Genomic DNA, 22,802 nt, shown 5'->3' with positions numbered 1-22,802 from the left:
GCTCTCTCCCATAGAACAGCATTAGCCGGTATGCCATGGCTCTCTCCCATAGAACAGTACCAGCCGGTATGCCATGGCTCTCTCCCATAGAACAGTACCAGCCGGTATGCCATGGCTCTCTCCCATAGAACAGCATCAGCCGGTATGCCATGGCTCTCTCCCATAGGACAGCATCAGCCGGTATGCCATGGCTCTCTCCCATAGAACAGTACCAGCCGGTATGCCATGGCTCTCTCCCATAGAACAGTACCAGCCGGTATACCATGGCTCTCTCCCATAGAACAGTATCAGCCTGTCTGTCATGGCTCTCTCCCATAGAACAATTCAGCCGGTATGCCATGGCTCTCTCCCACAGAACAGCATCAGCCGGTATGCCATGGCTCTCTCCCATAGAACAGTACCAGCCGGTATACCATGGCTCTCTCCCATAGAACAGTATCAGCCTGTCTGTCATGGCTCTCTCCCATAGAACAATTCAGCCGGTATGATGGCTCTCTCCCATAGAACAGCATCAGCCGGTTCCAGCCTGTCTGTCATGGCTCTCTCCCATAGAACAGCACCAGTCGGTATGCCATGGCTCTCTTCCATAGAACGCCACCAGCCGGTTACGTTCAGCTGGTCCAATCTTTGGTTAACATTTGGAAGTACATCCCTCAGGCTGTTTTCAATCATCGAGTGTCAACGCAAATTATGGCCAGAACCAATATTGGCATTGTTAATTGACGCCACCCTTCTTTTAGGGCGTTATCTTCTCCTGTTAATAGGTAATACCTTCAATTAATTTGTTATGATGAAACATTGATCAGACGAATGACCAAATGTTGTTATTTTCAAGAACATAACATTTACACCACTTTATATGAAGTGCAGTTCCTTTTTTCGCCAGTATAGGACTTAATGAAGCACATTTTTCAATCACCGATGTTGGCGTGCCTGTTATCAGCATATAAATCCTTGATGAGGGACAGAATACTTTTTTTCCTTCTGCCTGTTTAGTTTAACGAAAAGCTGCCAAATCACAAATTTCAGCCATAATGTGACTTGAACAGGTTATACAATATTTATGAAATCTGTCTACGAAGAACACTATAATAACTAGCAATATATCACAGATTGACTTAAAACTAGTTGTAGAACATTACAAATATCTTATTATTGGGGTACGACACGATATAAAGATGGGGCTATAGATCGACAGCAACAAGGGATCGCCACACTCAGCAATATTCCAGCTATATGACGGCGGTCTGCAAATAATCGAGTCTGGGCCAGACAATCCAGTCATTGACATCATGAGCATCGATCCGCGCAATTGGGATCGATGACATGCATCAACCAAGTCAGCGAACCTGACCACCCGATCCCGTTAGTCTCCTCTTACGACAAGCAAAGTCGCCTTTTACGGCAAGCATGGGTTGCTGACGACCTACATGTATGAGACTTGGACGTAACTTGAGCTGCACGCTTAAGCGACGCAACTCTGCACAGTAAATGTGAAGAGACAGTTTATGGATACACTGACCTGTGGTTTCAAGTTTTAGGTAGGTGTATAGTAACGTATTTTTTTCCTGCGTGTCGACCTTGACCAGGTGCCCTCCAGAGTTCTGACATTCGGAGAGTCCCTGAGTCCACGTCTTGAGGGTGTCGGACAGTCTCAGGCACATTGATGTGTTGAAATACATTACATAGGTATAGCCGGAAGTCGCTGAACAACCAACTATGTCATCTGAAACATACAAACACATCTGTATACAGTGGGCTCTTTGTAAACCAACCTCTTCAAACTTTCCCAGAATAATCAGTCTCAGTCATCTGCAGAAAGGACCCGTGAAGATTCCGGGTTAGAATAGGTCTTCAGCAACCCATGCTTGCCGTACAAGGCGACTATGCTTGTCGTAAAAGGTAACTAACGGGATCGGGTGGTCAGGCTCGCTGACTTGGTTGATGCATGTCACCGTATCCCAATTGCGTGGATCGATGCTTATGATGTCAATCACTGGATTGTCTGGTCCAGACTCGATTATACTGAAGTAAATGCGTGAGAATACAATTCTGGAGAAAGCAACGATGAAGGTCAATTGGTTTCCCTGTCTCACTACAGTAAACCTCCCGATCTCTTACAAACCGCCTAATTGCGCGGATCGATGCTCATGATGTCAATCACTGTATTGTCTGGTCCAGACTCGATTATTTTACAGACCGCCGTCATATAGCTGGAATATTGCTGAGTGAGGCGTTAAACAAAAAACAAATCAAACCGCCTAAGCATTTTCTGCCGCGTTGTTGACAGGGTCGGGAAATCAATATCTAAACATATTGGGAATGTCAGACTGAGCAAGTTATAGCACAATGTATTGAGATTTCCAAAAGTAATTCTTCCTTGGTTATATATTTGAAGGGATGATGTAAATCCTGCCGGTGTCCATGCAGGTAGCAAAGGTACTGTAAGTCTCCATCGTCCCTGGTTAATTGGCCTAACTTTAGTTGTTTTTTTTATTTTAAACATTTTATTTCACCTTTTCCCCGTTACATGAGGAGGATGGCCATCCAGGGCAATGGTCACCTCACGTTCTAAAGACAATGTATGTATACATTTGGGGAAATTAAATACAAGTATTGGAAATGGTGCCAAGGTGATTTTTAAGAAATATAACAAAACATACACGCAGTCAAGCATTCAAAATATTATTCAAACACTGATCCTGGCAAGAAACAAATGTGAGAAAGAGAAACATATGTTATTGCTGTTCTGCTTCTTCAAACAATATGTGATAAAAGATCCATGATTTATAAAATGTAGCTACATTACCATTTGTAAAGGCTATATTCTTCTCAATTTTGTATCTCAGACTAACATCTTTTTGAAATATTGCGAAGCAAAGATTTGTTTTTTTGAATCTGCAAAAATATATAAAAGATTTAGCTATTAAAATAAGAAGATCAAAAACTTTGTCAGTAACAATTTTTTCTTTAACACCAAATAAAACAAGTTCAGCACTTAATTTCATATGATGTATATGGCTACATTTATTTATCCAATCTGAGAAGGTTTTCCAAAATACTTGTACAAGTTCACATTCCCAAAAGATGTGTACAATAGTTTCATCATAACATTTGCAAAAAGAACAAAGAGTGGTATCAGAAATATTCATTTTAAACAACAAAGAATTAGTTGCAAGTATTCTATGTATGATTCGATACTGAACCAACGCAATTTCACCTCTTGCGTTGCTTTAGAAGGCTTAATACAAATAATATTCCAATTCAATTTTCCAAACTGTAACTCCCACTTTTCCTGGCCTCTTGTTTTCATATCAACAAATACAAGAATATTATAAATATATTTAGAACCTGTCCTTTGAGAGAAGATCTTTTTAATAGCACAGCGATGTTCTTCTACAGAGTCAGTAGGGAGTTTAGTCAAATTCAAACTGGTCAAATATCTCTTAATACCACAAACAATACCATAAAAAGCCAAGAAATTTGATTTTATCTTGTACATATCCTTGAATTCTTCAAAAGATATGAATTCATGATTATGATTTACAATGTCTGCTATTTGTGTGATACCTTTATCAACCCAATCTTTCAAGAATATTGGTAATTTATTAACTTTGATGTTGCGATTGAAAAGAAAAGGTTCAGCTAAAAAACTGCTGAAAGTATCTGGTACAATCTTCTTATCAAAATCTACAAAAGCTTCATAACAGTTTTTCCAAAATAAATTATAAAACAAACACAGTTTCTTTTCTATAAAACGAGATCCAAACTCTTCGATTTCATTAACAAAAGGAAATGCAGCCTTGTGGATGTCTTTCCACTTTTTGGTATCTCCACATAATAACCGCCTTATCCAAGTAATCTTAATAGATTTTGTGTACAAAAATATATTAATCATACCTAACCCTCCCTGTTCAACAGGTTGACAGACTTTTAGTCTTTTAACTTTATCAGTCTTTCCGTTCCACAAAAACTTAAAGAGCATGTCATTTAATGTTTTAAGAAATTCTTGGGAGGGATCCGGCAATGATAACAACAAATAGGTAAGCTTCGATACAAGTAGAGATTTTATAACTACAATTCTGCCAATTGGTGTAATAACTCTTTTCATCCATTTCTGAATTATTACTTTTAATTCATACAACTTATCTTTAAAATTTAAGTCTGACATTTTTTTCAAATCAACTGAAAATTTAATACCTAAAATTCTAAATACCTCTGGGTTCCAGCTTATTGGACAATTCTCCATGTACTTATCTTTACAACCTCTTTTGGAACCAAACCAAATTGCCTGAGATTTATCATAATTAATTTTCAGACCAGAAATATTTGCAAAATAATTAAGTGTTTCAATAGTAGCTTCAAAAGAGGACTGACTACCATCTAAAAGTAATTCAGTATCATCAGCATATTGACACATCAAAAATTCTTTGTCTTCAATAAAAATACCTTTGATATTAGCATTAGAGCGAATCAAATTCGACAATATTTCTGCACATAAATTAAATATATAAGGAGACAATGGGTCACCCTGTCTGCAACCTCTCTGAATATCAAACCAAGAGGACATGTTACCATTTATAGACATAGCACTCTTAATATTAACATAAAAAGAAGAAATATATTTTCTTAAATTATCTCCAAAACCCCAAAATTTCAAACATTTGTCAATGAAAGACCAAGCAATAGAATCAAAGGCTTTTTCAAAGTCAATCAAAAGAAGTAAGCCAGGTATTTTTTTCTTTTCAGTATACGATAACATATCATATATCAAACGAATGTTATCCCCAATATAACGGCCAGACATAAAGCCAGTTTGGTCTTCATTAATAATAAATGGAAGTTTTGCTTTAATTCTATTTGTAATACATGATGAGGCTAATTTATAAGAAACATTAAGTAATGAAATAGGTCTCCAATTCGTTTAAAAACGTTTTGGCTTGTCACCCTTTGGGATACAAACGACGACCCCCTGTTTTTGAGTAACTGACAATTCTCCTGTCTTTAAGCCATAATTTAGAGATCTCAATAAAAATTGTCCTATATCTTTCCAAAAGAACTTGTAGAATTCTGAAGGAAATCCATCTGAACCTGGGCTTTTTTTATTTGGCATGTTTTTTAATGCTATAGCTAATTCTTCTAAAGTAATCATATTCTCCAGATCTTTATTAGCCGATTTGTCTAAAATTGGTAAAGTATTTTTGTCAAGAATAGAGTCTAGATCAACATCATGTATGCAATCTTCTCTGCTACTATATAAATTTTCATAAAAGTTTGCAGCTTCCGTAATTATTTCAGTACTATCCGTAATAGTAGAGCCATTTTTTAGTTCCAGATTAGTCATTGATTTGCTTACAAAATTCCTTTTTTCCAAATTACAAAAATAACTACTTATTTTTTCACCTTCCATTATCCATTTAGTTCTAGATCTAATCGCTATACCCGCCATTTTATGTTTCCTAATATCTTCTAACTCATTTCTTTTTTCCTCTAACAATTCATAGGTAATAGTGGGCGAGTTCTCAATAGATTCAATTTCATCTAATAAATTCTTTTCTTTTTCAATTCTTTCCTTTTTCTTGAAAGTTGAATAGGAAATTGTTTTACCTCTCAATTCCATTAATAATGTTTAAAAAAATAATTGATCATTAATGTTAAATTGGAGTAAGTGGTTTTCTATATCAACAATATCACCTTGATAGTCCAAAGCATATTGAGTTTTTATTTTCAAAATAGTTTCTTTGACTTCCTTCACATAGTTTTTGTCCGTCAGTAACGATGTATTAAATTTCCAATAAGTAGAACGTTTTTTTATATCTTTGAATGAAATATCAATATCAATAATAGAGTGATCAGTTCTATATCCTGGTTTAATCATAGCATTTGTTATAAAAGGGTATAAAGTTTCAGAGATCAAAAAATAATCCAATCTTGCTTGCTTTAGTGGAGACTTTTTGCGCCAAGTAAACTTCTTACAGTCAGGGTTGAAATCTCGCCAGACATCTACTAAATTTAAGTCTCCAATAAGTTCTAAAACCTTTTCTCTAGCTTTAGGATTATTGATGTTAACATAATTATCTACATCAATAGTGCTATTTAAGATTAGGTTCCAGTCAGCTGAGAAAATATAGTCCCCATTACCAATATTCTTAGCCATGACTTTAACATGCTCAAAGAAATCAGGAGAATCTGTATTTGGCCCATACATATTCACTAGTGTTAAACGTCTATCACAAATTGTAATATCTAAAATAAGCAAATTCCCATTGTCATCAGTATGAGAATTATGTATTTTATAATCCACATTTCTATTGAATAAAATTGCCACTCCTCTAGATTGACTATTTTTAGAGTTAAAAATACAGTCATAACCCCATTGTGCTCTTATAATGGGTTCTTGCTCTTTGGAAAAATGCGTATCTTGTAAAAGATACAGTGAATATAATTTTGATCGTAAAAAATTTAAGACATCTTTTCTTTTCTCAGTATCCTGTAGTCCTCTACAATTAACAGAACAGCAGCTAAAACCAATACTAGCCATTATTGAAGGGAAACAGTAATTTCCATATCATCAGGACCAGTGAGAGTATTTCACTAAAATTTCTGACACACACAAACAACATAAAAATAACACACAGAAAAAGGGTTAAAAATTCTTTGCAATTAGCCTTGCACACAGTTGTATACTTCAGGTAGGCAAATTCCCCTCACATTCTGGGGGCTCTGTTTCAATCTTTAAACATGTGCTTAGTGTGCATGAAGAGGGTGATAAAATCTTCATCACAGGAAACAAAAAACCCATATTCGACAAACTCGCCTGGTGTCAACAGTTTCCAATCAATGAAAAATAAAGAAGAATCATCAGGTGATCAGTGGATTCTTCGACATTTAGTCTCTGTGATGAAGTGTATTGAATATATCCACATATCCTTTGGCAGAATGTTAACATCTTAAAGAGATGCAATTAGTCGTCAGGTCATGGAATCCGAGTCCTAACATGTAAACACGAGGAAATAGACAGATGTCCGCCATTTTGAAGCACATGACGCGCCACGTGACGTGTCACGTGATATGATATTGCAAAAGTTTCTCGCGGTCTGTCGATAAACATGGGTAGATTCAATATATCCACATATCCTTTGGCAGAACTTAAACATCTTACAGAGATGCAATTAATCGTCAGGTCTTGGAAACCGAGTCCTAACATGTAAACACGAGGAAATATACAGATGTCCGCCATTTTGAAGCACATGATGCGCCACGTGATATGATATTGCTAAAGTTTCTCGCGGTCTGTCGATAAACATGGGTAGATCATGAAGTAGTTACAATAAAGGCATTATTGGCTCACTTACCCAGTAATATAAGAATTCCCCGATTGTCCTTGAATAAAACACAAGGCATAATCCAAACGAACCATCCATACTATGTGAAAATAGATGTAGAAGAATCTTTTGAACGAGTGGAATGTAGGTAAAAAAAAAATAACACATTTCACCATTTTCGCAATCACTGAATATTCTTAGAATCCAAAAAGTCAAATAGATTAATATTCATTAGGCAGGCATGTTGTGTTAACGTTCATATGAGAACAGGATCCTGATCTTCCCCTAGAGTTTTCCAATCTGACCCGATATCTTTTCTGTAGTAAAGAATAACATCCGTCCCCTTCTCGCGAACACGAGTCTGTAGATGGTAGTTTTTACGAATGATCGCTGATTTTTGAAGTAATCTTCCTCGCAGTTTCTTCAAGTCTAACGGTAGATCTGTTCTGATCGAAAGGCCAGCTTCTGATAGGCGTTTTCCTCTGGCGAAAGTAGCCTTCATAATAGCTTCCCTATCCTGCATAAGAACAAACTTGATAATGATTGGATTTGGTTTGTCACTTTCGTGGAATCTCGGTAGACGATGTATGTTCACAAACATCATGTTTTCTACAGTCTGTTCATCCAAGTCTAGTTTGTCTTTGAATATCCCCCGACAATGCGAATCTAGTGTAGTGATTGTATTTGGCACTCCGTAGACAAGAAGATTAGATTTTCTCGAGTACATTTCTGCTTCTAAAAGTTTCTTTTTCAGCATGTTAATTTGGTCTTTCATACTAACTTCCGTCGAGTCGATTTGTTTTGCGAAGTCATCAATGCGTTTTGACTGAAAATCTGTCGCCGACTCCACACCATCAACTCTTTTAGATAATTCAGATAATTCCGCCGTGACGGTATCAATTCTACAGCATATTTTATCCGTAACGAGTTTCAGCTCACTTCGAATGAAATCCTTCCATTCGTTATCTACACGTGGTGTGTGCGATGATGGAGCGGAATCTGGCATCGAAACAGTTTCTTGGCCCTCCGGAATTGCTGACTGTAAATACTGGCCAATAGTGCCCCCAACAGATTCTTCACTCTTAGTTTTTGGTGATCCCTTCTTTGATTTGCCCTTAGAGGCCATGATGTTTTGGATAATGTCGGACTTTGATTAGAGCCCCCGCCGATTGCGTCCTCACGCCGCCATTGCCAAACCGGAAGTAACTTTAGTTTTTATAATGTGCCGTCTGTCATAATTCAATCATTTTATTGATCTAAAACTAGTTTTAAAGTTATAATCTGTGATATATTGCTAGTTGTTGTACTGTCCTTTAACGACAGTTTTTTTATATATGCTATAACTTGTTCAAGTCACGATATGGCTGAAATATTGCCGATGTGACTTGAAATCTTAACTCACTCACTCACATAGTAATTTGAATGTTGATCAGATATTGACATCAAGTTTACCCATTCGTTGACCATTGCTGATGAACCCCGCTGTGATATTGCTGGAATATTTCTGTACGCATCGTAAAACCATACTCAATCTCTCACTCCATTCTTTAGATCGAAGAACACACTTACGAATACACGTGTTGTTAACACTTGTGGGCTGTGGATTATGAAGAACCTTTTCGCAAACGTGCGGATTTCTGCTGGTGCACCTGTAGTCGTCCCATCTGTAACCAACCGTGTATAGGAGTTGGCCACAAAGACCGCTGTCATCCGGTTGGCCAGCGGCCCATCTCTCATAGTGCATGCTTTCTCCGTCCGTCCAACGCCACACCAAAACGCCGGAACTAGAACTGTTGACCTGACGCAGCCCTATCCAGATGTACTGATCCGTGGATGCGATGGCTAGAACAACAAAGCGAAGGGTGGAGTGCATCGCCCATTCTTCTCAAAGTCAGCTCACAGCGTCTTTTCCATCAGCTGTGAAAAATACTGACGTGTGCTACTTTTATAGAAGTTTATTTGTTATGTTTGTTTCTTTGCGGCCACAATCAGCAATATTCCAACTATATGACGGCGGTCTGTAAATAATCGAGTCTGGACCAAACACTCCAGTGATTGACATGAGCATCGATCAACGCAATGGGTGTACGATGACATGCATCAACCAAGCCAGCGAACCTGACCACCCAAGATTTAAAATGCTTGGTACTAACATTTACTCTTAACTGTGTGCGTTGAATATAAAAATACAACTAAAAGTAAAAGCAGTTACCATGATTGGACACCATATTGATCACAGCATCGCTCTTCTGTTGAGTGTTCAACTTGACCAGGCGATCTCCGCTCGCCAAACATGCCACCCTGGCCTCTGACCAGTTCAATGCCGGGGTGTTGACCTTGACACACAATTTCGGGTCAGTCAAATACTGGTAACCTTCACCAACAGGACAGGTCACAGGATCTGGAATAATGATAAGTGAGGTGAGGTCCAAGATTATTGCACTTATATAGCGACGTGCATGTACGTGTGTGTGTTTGTGTCTGCTTGTACTAGTCCGGACTGATGCCGATTTATAGTGCTAGCTCACTGAGATACCATGCCGCAGTTTAACATGAATACCCCCCTCAGACACAGTATACTGACTCCGAACCGACCAGTTCTTGTTTTAGACCCCTTAATGCTGAGCGCCAGACAGGGTAACAACAAGTACCATCTTTTAACGTCTTTTGGTATGACACGGCCGGGGATCGAACCCCGGACCTTCCGCGCTCCGGGCGGATGCTCTACCACTAGACCACGGAGGCGGTCGGTACGTGAAGAATGGGTCTTCAGCAACCCGACTTATCAAGTCGTAAGAGGCGACAAACGAGATCGTGTGGTCAGGTTATATTGTGTAGATCGATGCTCATGATGTCAATGACTGGTATGCCTTTTGGTATGACACGGCCGGGGATCGAACCCCGGACCTTCCGCTCTCCGGGCGGACGCTCTACAACTAGACCACGGAGGCGGTCGGAATAATGATAACACGCATGATATATATATATATTGCACATACAATACCTATGTAAGAATCGGACCCTAAGCAAGAATCGCTTTTGAGCAAATTTTGAAATCCGTGATGACGTTATTTTAGATACGATTCGATCTATATTGGACACTCTCCTTATATCTGAGTCCCACACACAACACGGAGCTGCCTCACGTCGAACGACATTGATAAGAGATAAAGTGATCAGGTACAGGCGCGTGTCAGTATGATATTTAAAACATATGATGTGACCCGAAGGATGGTAGTGACCTGATCAGTTAATAAACGACTTTCGACCCGTGAAGAATCCGGGGTAGAATAGGTCTTCAGCAACGCATACTTGCCGTAAAAGGCGACTATGCTTGTCGTAAAAGGCGACTAACGGGATCGGGTGGTCAGGCCGGCTGACTTGGTTGATACATGTCATCGATCCCAATTGCGTGGATAGATGCTCATGATGTCAATGACTGGATTGTCTGGTACAGACACGATTATTTACAGACCGCCGTCATATAGCTGGAATATTGCTGAGTGCGGCGTTAAACAACAAACAAACAAACAATAAGCTAGTTTAAGACTTTGACTGATCCGTCCACGACTATTTAAAGGACATGCATCAACCAAGTCAGTGAGCCTGACCACCCGATCCCGTTAGTCACCTCTTACGACAAGCATAGTCGCCTCTGGCAGTAGGAACAGAATAAATATGCCCCCCCCCCCCCCCCCCCCCCCCCCCCCCCCGCGCCCTAAAGATGTATAAGGAGTGTCAATTTAACTGAAACGTGGAAGTATTTACAATACTTAGGAGTAAATACTTAGGAGTAAGGACAGGGAATAACAAGTCTCAATTATCCGACCAGAGAAACTTCAAAAGTCAAAAAATAGTGGTGAAAATTATATGAATGAATCACTGAAAATCAGTGATGACAACACGTGCAAGCGAAAAGGGTGAATGTGTCCTTCCCTAACGGTAGCATCCATCTCTTAAACAATTTCACAGTTGGGATACAAATGAGTGCGTTTGTTGCCTAGGACCGCACAGCAGTATTGCTGTCATACGCGGTAGCGTACCAGACAATCAAGTGATGGAGCAGAAATCCAGTAACATGGCGGCGCATTTACTGTTTTTGTCGAAACTGAGAAAGTTATGGACAAACGCAGACATGAGTCTGTTGCTTACAAGTAAAACAGTAGCTAAGTACATATAAAGTAAAGAATTATGTTCGTTTAACAACCTCCTCGGGGAGGAGTTGTAATGCATTTTACAACATTTCGTTTACAGTTGACTCAGCAAAATTGAGTTAAGTCCACCTCAGAAACATCGACCCGGTTCAAATTTCATGTATTACGTCAACGACAGAGGGTAACCAGTCTCGCTTATCCCACGTTACAATTCAACTGAGAGTAAAATGCCAAACAGCGTCAATGTGTTCGCACTGCCACACAACGGGGGCGCTTGTAATGTGGTAGTTTGATTGCGTCGTGACTCATTATTCATTTCAATGTAGAAATATAAGAAATCCTTGTGATGGTTTGGAACAGATCTCATGTTGATACTGGGCAAAATAAACACAAGAATCCAGTTCGTAGACTTTCAGGCAGCCAGTTTGAGCAATACCATTTTCAGACAGTGTGAGCAAAAACATTGATAGAGTCTGTGTTTGCAAAAGCATAAAAACGGACAATTTTATCAATAACATTTAAGCAGGATTAATATATAATCATATTAAAGCAGATAATATGAGTAATGACCTTAAAGCAGGCAATATGAACAATGACATTAAAACAGACGATACAAACAATGACATTAAAACAGGCAATGTGAACAATGACATTAAAACAGACGATACAAACAATGACATTAAACAGGCAATGTGAACAATGATTTTAAAATACGCAATATGAGGAATGGTATTATAGCAGGCCTTATGAACAATGACATTAAAGCACCAATGTGAGCTAAGCTATTAAAGCAGTCAATATGAGCAATGACATTAAAGCTCTCAATGCTACTGTCGAACCCAGTTGACAGGCGTATAGTCGAAGAACACCCAAAAATGAAACTCGCTATAACTGTTTGCGAGTAGGCTTTGCGTATATTTTAAGTTACGTATGGTATGCATAAATGCTCAGCTTGTCAAATATCAAAACTTTCGGTAGTTCATTTACATCAAAATGAAAAAATATCGCGAGTTATGAAAGTATCGACCATTTGTCGGCACACAACTACCAGAAACGGCCATTGTTGATTTTGTGCACTTCCCGTTGAGCGGCATGCAGTCCGATATTTTCTTCATAACTTTATCAATTTTCATATTCGATCATAATATTTTTTGGGGCTGGCGAAAGGAAAACACTCAAGTTCCTTAATTTCTAAAAATTAGCAAATGTCAGTGTAATCAGTTATAAACAAAAGAATCTCAATCGTAACATCATCGATTGGATGGAACTTGTAGGATCATGGCAACGGCGGTAAACAAACAATTCCACATGCAACGTGATCCCGTGAGACTATTATAATAATTTTGTTATATCTAACTTACTTTTATAGAATTATTGACACGGATGTTTAAATCTTTGTAAATAACATCTTTTTTTTATAGACTTTGCGAATGATTTCGTTTGATCAACCTTCGTAAATTCAAATTCAAAATATAATACATAATGTACTATTTTTCGTCAACGGATGAAAGTAGGTACACGTCGACTGGATGAATGTAGGGCCTATATGATTTTGTTCCCGAAACAAAATTGTACCCAAAGTACTTGGTGATTTTGTACCCAAGAAAACTAAACTGAATCTGTATGATTATGTTTATTTTTTATTTATTTCATTGCAAACAAAGAGCTGAACGTTATGATAAAACATTTCATCAAGTTCATTATATGCCTTACCTAATTGTACGTGGTCCTTGAGTGAAGTAAGTCCACATTCGCACAACACAAATTGATTGATTGTGATAGTAATAAATTCTTGTCACTGAAGAAGAGGCAAGTAAATTGGTTAACCGTAAGTTAATTGTAGTGTTGTGACAAGAAAGTGATAATAAATTTACGTTTTCATACAAAAAGTAATCTGTATCTTTGAAACTACAAAACTGCAATATAAAATTATTCTGGGTACAAAAACACCGGTTTGGGTACGTACAAAAAGCCCATTTCAAATGGATTTCCTGGAACGATGGGATAAAAAAATATTTCTCATCAGTGGAATTCATTTCACATTTTAAAACAAGTAAAGTTTGGTTTACGTAAACCAACTCAGGTAGACGGCTCATGTTTTGTCCTAAAAGCAGAAAAAAGTATGGACACCTCAGAAATGAGGGCTTTTTAAGTTATTATTCTATCTAACTTGTCAGATAGTTTTACGTCGGTCTATCTAAGAAAAATCCTAATGAAAATTAAAAAAAACCATAATTTATGACACTAAAAATTTCAAGCACTAAGCCTAAGATTATTCAAGGGAAGACAAATGTGTTTTTTATTGCAATTCTTCTTTAATGATGGCAAGGGTATTTTTATACACACCAACTGAGGAACTTGTGACACACCAGCTGATGAAGTTTGATACTGTGATTGCATACAAGGGGAAAACAGGTTTGCAGCAGTACATGTATGCGAAAATAAACCACATAAGGTGACATAAAGTCAGGGGGTGTGGCTGACAGGATAACATTAATCTGACAAGGGTAATCATGTATACAGGAACATTTCATTTCACTCCACCCAGAAGGCTGAGACACATAGAACACGATAAGGATCTATACTGACTGGGTATTCAGAAAGCCATCAAATGATCAAGGATGTCAGATCCAAATCTTGTGATAATCTGCATTTATTTTGAATGTTTGTACATCACATTGACTGATAGACAAAAACCTGTTGATCACATTTCACAATGGTTCATGTTTCTTTAGGGGACATGTGTGAGCGTCACTGTTGCACACCTGAGCATATTGCAACAAACCTGGAAAGTCCTGCCAGACGATTTACACATTATTTCATTGGTGAGAACCCTATAAAAATACTTAAGGTAGGATATTTCCATGTATCTTTCTCCAAGAGAACAAAACTGCAAGAATTGTCACTGGACGTATATGTGCCCATATCCTTTTTCAAAAGATAACTTTCTCGTATAAATTTATGGTTAACTCAACAGCTTAAGTGTCAAGCTTGTTCTTGTGAATAAACAAGCAAAACTCTCATGTTCTGTTGGCTGGTTGTTTGGTTTGTTGTTTTACGCCGCACTCAGCAATATTTCAGCTATATGACGGCAGTCTGTAGATAATCGAGTCTGGACCAGACAATCCAGTGATTAATATCATGAGCATCGATCCACGCAATTGGGATCGATGACATGCATCAACCAAGTCAGCGAGCCTGACCACCCGATCCCGTTAGTCGCCTTTTACGTCAAGCATAGTCGCCTTTTACATGGGTTGCTGAAAACCTATTCTACCCCGGATCTTCACGGGTCCTGTATCATATTCATAAAACAATTATATTTCAGAACTTTTAAGAAACCACTTCATACATAAGATTAATGGCCACATCAGTTGTGTATGTGTTTGTACATAAGAATCTTATCTGTTTCTATTTGTTAAGGAATCCTGAACTTAAATAATGACATTGGTATGCTTGAAGCAGGATCGAGTCAACGTGATGTTGCAAGACAATTTAACGTCCACAGACCATTTGGTGTTTATGCAACGTTGGCAGCAGACGAATGCAGTCAGAGACCATCCTAGGAGTGGCAGGTCACGCGTAACCAAAAATCAACCAGACAACTGGATTCCATTCCTGAAGTCAGTATGGCAAATTAACCCATTTGAACACTTACAGGAGTTTTTTATCTGTTGCAAACTGATTTCTTTAGATTTGGTAAAAAACATAACTTTGCATTGAATCTTATTCAATATCACAGGAACTTTTGTTGTTCAGTATACATCACGCACTTGCGTATATCCTATCATATTCGGCATCGCATGAATGCTGTTTTGAAACACGTTTTGTCACGCCTATTTTCGCGCCCATGTTGTTGAGGGTGATCACTGCCGATCAACGATATCTATAGACGTATTGCCTGGGACACATTTAATACAATGAAAACAAAATCATCAGCGTGTACAACGCAGATACATGAATCATATCCCTTTATATTCAAGATTCATTGAATGGTGATCCTTATATATCAACAAAAGTTCAAAAAAAAGATACCGAGAAACTTGCATTTGGCGTGTTGATTCATCTTCTACCGTTTCCGGGTCACGGGAGCATGCAAGGTCAAACGGATTAAAAAATACGCCAATAATATCGTGGAAATCACCTTGTAATGTCATGAGTGGTGATTACTGATAATTTATGTAGTGATTTGTGTTTACTCTGTATGTGACAGGCGAAATATTTCAAAATTGACGGGGGGGGGGGGGGCACAAGTGGCCAAGTCGTCCAAGGCGCCGCGATTCACTGTGCAGAGTTGCGTCCCTTGGACACGCCAGAAACCTATGATTGTGGGTTCGAATCCCGGTTCGCCCCAAGTATGTTTCTAGGTTTGTCAGCACCATACCCGTGCTCGTGGGTTTCACCGAAGTGGTAAACGTCTAAGACCTGCATCACTTGGGGCTTTCCTCCCACATTAAGCTGACACGCCGCGATATAACTGGAATACTGTTAAAAGCGGCGTGTAACCAAACTCACTCACTCACTAACTCACTCAAAATTGACCGTAATTGTTTTGTAACGAAAGATCATCAGCAGACCACCCCTGCCTATGACGTCACAACCGGTGACCTTTGCACTTACTGAAATATTGCTGTCAGAATTCACGATCTTTATTTGCGATTTTCGAACTGACTATCACGTTTGTGGCTAATCCTTCAAATCCAAATAGGCAAAACTCTAAAATCTCCACACAGTGTCAATCCCCCAAAGAACACACGGGACCCTCTTACCTAAACTTGCTCCGCCGATGTAGCCATGAAGAGCTCCAGATTGAAGTTCAAGGCCATTGTAGATGATAATAAACGGGACACTGCTCGACACATTTACCGTTGTCCCATCTACAACCGTGCCTATGACTTGAGACATGTTACAGCACTGGCTGGTTTCGTTAACCATTATCATAAGGTACTGTATCGAAGCTGCAAGGACGTCGATGTGATCGCTGGGAGCCACCAAGGTAATATAATGTTCCGTTGTCATGTTTGAAGGGCTTTCAACGTATAGCTGATAAGAAGTCAGGAAACGTTCAACTTGTGGTATTGGCATCATCATAGGAACAGCCAGGGATGAAACAAGCGTATGAGAACCAAATAATGACGCCACTCCTAACATAATGACTTGTACTGGCTTATTCGTCGTCATGCACGACAAGGCGTTACTTTTTGGTATGTCTACAAAGTCCCCAGCACCTAGCAGCATCTTCATATTGCTCGCGAGTGATACCAATGTGTCATTGGACGCTGCAACGACTCTGTACATTGCGCCTGCTGTGTGAGTGGTCAACACATAATTGCTTCCATAGAGGTCCACCGGTAGAAGCATCGTCTCCAGAAACGGCAACACAGAGAACAAACTGGCCAGACCAGAAACAACTGCGACTGGTGCGGAACTTGTAATCGAGGTACCGGTCAAATCCTGGTCGCACCTCACCCCCCATACGTCAAGGCTGTTGAGGGTGAAGGTCAATGAGTAGCCTGTAGAAACTTCAGCATCCATGTTCACACATTTACCTGGGCTTGGAACTTTGAAGATCACATTGACAGTGGTGGCATTATTGTAGGCTGTTATCAGGATGTATGAAGCATTTCTTCCAGCAGGGTCGTAGGACACAGCTAGGTAGTTAGTAGATGCAGCGTGCTTAGGTATGGCCAGGTATCCTTGAGATACAGCAGTGTATTTATTAATGCATCTGACGGCCACCGCGTCATTGGCAGAGATTCTGATGCCATTAGGTTCAATAATCAGACTGTTCCAGTGTTTAATGTGTTCAGGTAGGGTTACATTCAACTGTTTAGTATGACCAATTGTATGTGAGCTCTCATAGTTATGTCCGGGTACTGAAATTGTGACAAAAGTGCTTGTAGGTCCACTGACTGTCAAGAGTATTTCTGAAATAGTAATGTCATGGGATTCGTCCTTTTCAGCGAACATCACAGCAAATTCTGTACCCGTGTAATCAGCACAGCCTGAAAGAAGAAGTTGTGGGAGTTAATGTTGTTCCAATCTGCCAACATGGGTGAGGTGAGGTGAAATAAGGTTTAACGTCGCGTCCAGGATTATGGCACTGATACAGCGTCGTACATGCATGTGTGTGTGTGTGTATCTGTGTGGCTGCTTGTACTAGTCCGAACTGATGTGCTAGCTCACTGAGATACCATGCCGCAGTTTAACATGAATACCTCACGCAGACACACTATGCCGACCAGTCCTTGTTTTAGTCCCTTAATGCCGAGCGCCAGACAGGGTAACAACAAGTACCATCTTTTAACGTCTTTTTGGTATGTCGCGGCCGGATCGAACCCCGGACCTTCCGCTCTCCGGGCGGACGCTCTACCACTAGACCATGGAGACGGCCCTGCCAGGATGCTGCCAATCACGTGGCACTGCTCACGCTACTCATATAAAATAACTCCATTTCGTCGCAGACGCGGAAAGAACCGACAAAAGATATCGGAACCCACATGAACACCGGTTGACTCCCGTTCTCTGTCAGTAATAAACTGGTCATCGGGGACAGCGACTTTGCATACTTATCGAGATGTCAGTAAGATATACTCGACAATCAGTTTAGCATCAGCCGTTTTAGCTCACCGATCGGAGAGGAAAATCCATTATTGGAAACATGTTTTGAAGGGAAATATCTTACCGACACAGGTGACCAACAGGGACACACCAAGGACCTGTGAACAAAATAAATACATACATTATAGGAAAATCGTAATTTATTATTAAAGTTTCTCATTTGATAAAACAATATCCAAACACTGAGTGTTATAATAGTTCTTATAGGTTATTATAGAGAGAGTGAGTGAGTTAAAATGCAACGTCACATCGGCACCATTTCAATCATATAAGAACTGTTATAAGTGTTGTTTAGGATCCTTACTGATTTTCAATCAACTTTGATTGATATGTCGATTTTGCAACATCAATAGGAATTGTAGCAAGCATTTTCTTTTTCATTTTTCATTTTTATTTTTTAATTCGAATTGGGTTGGTGGGGGTTGAGTGTTCGAGTTTAACTGACATTCTTACGCCACCAGTGCATCTGCCCCGTGGCCTCCTAAACTAAATGTAAAAATGTCTTGTGAGTTTTTTGTTTCTAACGCGTGCGTAGGCCTATTGTGTCACTTCATGTCCTCTTGAATTCATTTCTATAGGCTCACAGAAGTACAAGCTTTGACATATATAGTCAAAGACTTTAACAAATATAAGACACGAAGGCACATGGATTATTGTACAGTGGACGCTCTATTGATGTACGTAGCGATTATCGATACAATGCTGTTCAGTAGATCATCAACACATTGGAGTACGAGGTGGCAGTCTTGGGGAAGGGCACTCCAGATCCAGGTAGTGTGGATTTATTGAATTCTGTGCTTCAATACTTACTTGTGTATTTATAATATAACACAGCTACACCATAAATCACAAAGAACAATTAAGAACGAACATGGTTTATTTCATGATAAAGTATTGTTCTATCGTGACGTCATTTCTGGAGATTAGAACAAGCGCTCGCAATATGACGACGTCGTAAATTGAACGACGTTATTTTTGAGAGGGAAGTGTCTGGTGAGTTTTTCCCTTAGATGTAACTGGGCAACGCATATAAATGCATATGACAATCGGTTTGGGGAGAAAAGGTACAAATAATCGACATGGAAGTTGTGAGAATATCTGAGAAAAACTCAACTTAACACCCTGATCATAAAATGGAATCGTTCGACATTGCCGAGGTCGGATTGTATTCAAGGAGTCATCATTACACTCTTCAAAAAAAGAAACGCACTGGTAGTATGTAGTTCCTTGAACCTGACTACACAAAAAATCCCGTATATAAATTGGATATGTGTTATTGGAAAATGTTGGTGGCATGATATTCGACAAACGGTGGGTCAAAAATAGTAAAGCAAAATGCACGTGCAAGTTATGGCATTCGTTACTCGTGGTAGTGGCCATAAAAAGGCAAGCAAAAGCCAAAAGTTGTCATTTAATTGTCATCATTTTTCGAAAGTTCGAAAATGCCGAGACTCAGCGCTGCCTATCGGAACATCGCCAAAGGACGTATCCAAAGAGGGGAATCGCAGTCTTCTGTTACACGCCACTTCAACGTCCACCACAGCACCATTTGCCGCCTTTGTGACCGATACACACAGTTCAATTCCATTGCAACCGTCTAAGAGCCGGCCGATCAAGAGCTACCACCCATAATGCCAACATCAGCGTCTTGCCCTGGCTGTCGAGATCTCCAGATCTCAACCCAATCGAACACCTCTGGGATGAACTCTATGGACGTGTACGTCAACGTCAGAACAAGCCGCAGACACTCCAACAACTTGGCAACGAGTTACCAGCAGAATGGTGCAGAATTTCGTACACTTATCCAGTCAGTGCCGAGGAGATGCAGAGCCGTGATTGCTGCCCGGGGCGGTCAAACGAGATACTGAGTTCAGCGCAACCTTGTGACCTTATGTGTCATGACAATGAACACTTTTCAATGCCTTTGTGAGGACAACGTGTGACTATCGAGCTCCAAAATTTCATATTTGTATCTATGATATTGAATTATTAAATATATCGACTTTATTAGGTACCATAAATTTACTAAAAATCTACCAGTACATATTGTTCATATCTCATATAAGAAATATGTTGCGCTCCTCGTGGTTCATTCTCCCAGCAGAACGATAAACAACGGCCACTCGTCTTTTATGGCATAGACATGAACACGCCAACAACACATACAAAGCAGGTTGGACAAACAGCTTCATTCCCTTAACTCCACAACAAAGCAATATATGCAAAGAGACACAAACATTTACATTAAAATACATATTTCTACATTTATAGCGTGTCACTGGCAAATTATTGATTTAATTTGGATACATATCTTACTAGTATTCGACGGAAATATTTTTGGTGAGTCATTGAATATTTGTTGAGATGAGCGCGTTTGTCATACCTTGTTTCAGCTACTTGTAACAACAGCAATTACTGTTAAACCCAAAGTGGGATAAAACAGACACACGCTTTTAATGATTAAGTTATTCAATAAAGAAGAGGAAGAAAATGAAGAAAAAATGAATATTAGAAGTAGAAAGGCGACTATGCTTGTCGTAAGAGGCGACTAACGGGATCGGGTGGACAGGCTAGTTGACTTGGCTGATGCATGTTATCGTATCCCAATTGCGTGGATCGATGCTCATGATGTCAATCACTGGAGTGTATGGTCCAAACTCGACTATTTCCAGACCGCCGTCATATAGATGGAATATTGCAGAGTGCGGCGTTGAACAACAAACAAACACAGACCATAGACGCCATTCCATTTCGCAAAGCACTCTCATTGTTTGTTTGCACATTCATATGTGACGTTGCACATGCCTTCATAAAATATATCCTAATGTGAGACGACCTCATACGTCATGGGTTTATTGAGCAAAATTATGTGTCACTGTTACGTACAGTCGCGGGATTGTAACAATTTTAAGATGCTTCCTTCCAATGTTGGAGTATTTTCGAGCGTTTCCGGCTCAAATGCCTTCCAGGGAAAGAATGCTACAGCTAAAGTTGGAGTCGAATGATGAATAAAGAAGTTAAAGTCATGGATACTTTAGCAAACCCCAAGAGAGCAATATTTACCAGAATGATTGATGAATGATGAACACAAAAAGCCGAAACTCTTTCATCCCATGACATAAGAATCTATTTGATAAAGTATGTTCATTTTCTGAAAGTAATTTGCACAATTGGCAATCCGCGAGTTCTCTCCAACTGTATGTTTCCGTTAAAGAATATGACTAATGGATTGTGGTGACATGATAGCTTTTAACGCTATCCACCAAACTCAAATGTCAGACAGTGCAACCTCATCTAACTTCTTTCTTCATTTTGAGATAAATCGATATATTCAATATATTCAAAACCGTGCGGCAAATGGAATTTTAAGGCAGTAACTCAATCATTTTCTTCCTATTCCTTACCTATTTCCCCCATTCGTCTCGGCCATAACTTGTAACAAATACTATATTCAAATAAGATTGATAAACCATCTTACTTCAATATTGTTCATTATGTTAAATGCGAGCTTGGGATATTCATTCACTACGCATGGAAAAGTTAGTCTCCGTTTTCTTACACCATCTAGCAGTGGATGTTAAAATATTTTCAAATTCAATAGAATTACATTTTATATTATTTCTTTTTCTGGAATATTGAGCAAATGGTACATACATGACTGTATCATTAAGAAGGTCGTCAATGTAGTCTACACCTGTAATGTGCCCCTGAGGACAGAGCAGTTTTACTTTCTGCCGAGTTAGTTGTGTCACAATGTTTTTCCAAGTAATACGACCACGCAGTAAATACCATATGAAGATGTCTTTGACATATTAGGTACAATATTTTAAGCCATGTATTGTGAATCTGCTAGCCATATTTTATTAACTTTGACATAAACATTGACATATGATCGGGCCAAGTTTTATTTTTGAGCAATAATGTGTTTACTATTTGGAACACTACAGCCTCCATAGCTAGGTGTCAAAATCATGATAATTCCTGTATGTGTTTCTTTGTTTCCTTTATAACATTTCTCCCCATAAGGGTTCGAACTATTCTAGGCCCTTGGTTAATTTCTCTATTTATCTTTTCATTTCCTAATGATGCTAAAGTTGAATCATTTCATCTCCACAGTTCAAGCCCACATGAATGTCCATTCTTTACAAGCTTTATAAGGACTTTTTTATCCAAATCCATATAAATCATGATTTCTCTGCATTATTGTTTAATCCAGAAAAAAAACAAGCAAAATGTTCAGTCAATTTAAACCCGAGTTGAGTGTTTTATCCGGGACTGTCCAATGTGATCATTGTATCATGTGTAAATTGTGCCAATGAATGTTCAATATTTCCTATATTCCAATATTTTCTTATCTTTTCGTACTAATAGTGCAGGAATCTCAACACGTGAAATAAATATGTATGACGAGACAGGGTCTCCCATGGCCGAGATTTCTGCTTGAATTACAAGTTTTAAAACATACTTACTGTGAACACCAGCATGTCCTCCGTCATTGCGAGACACGACATCCTCTGATAATCAAATAGCCACACGGCGCTTTAAGCTTTGTCACAGAATGAACCAAAGATCCACAATCGATGTTGCTCACGAAATGTAGGATTGTATGGAATACTACAAGGGGCATTGACGTGTTGTCGCATTGTCGCCCTTCCTAAAACAAGCAAAAAGTGTCAAAATTAGCCAAAGCACGACATTGCAA

At 39.1% G+C, this 22,802-nt stretch overlaps 1 protein-coding gene across 1 annotated transcript; it reads right to left on the bottom strand.

The window, feature by feature from the left end:
• Nucleotides 1-450: 450 nt before the first annotated feature.
• LOC139450369 (uncharacterized) lies at nt 451-22,596 on the bottom strand. The gene is made up of 6 exons (XM_071232050.1): nt 22,570-22,596; nt 18,165-18,198; nt 16,249-17,484; nt 9,538-9,726; nt 1,523-1,726; nt 451-581 (listed from the first exon to the last, which is right to left on the bottom strand). Exons 1-6 carry the CDS (start codon nt 22,594-22,596, stop codon nt 451-453), a joined length of 1,821 nt encoding a protein of 606 aa, XP_071088151.1.
• Nucleotides 22,597-22,802: the final 206 nt, after the last annotated feature.

Source organism: Haliotis cracherodii, unplaced genomic scaffold, assembly GCF_022045235.1.
Source record: "Haliotis cracherodii isolate W230 unplaced genomic scaffold, xgHalCrac1.p SCAF_8, whole genome shotgun sequence".
Lineage (NCBI taxonomy): Eukaryota > Metazoa > Mollusca > Gastropoda > Lepetellida > Haliotidae > Haliotis > Haliotis cracherodii.
The sequence above is the reverse complement of the archived record's forward strand: the minus strand, read 5'-3'. Positions and strand labels throughout refer to the sequence as shown.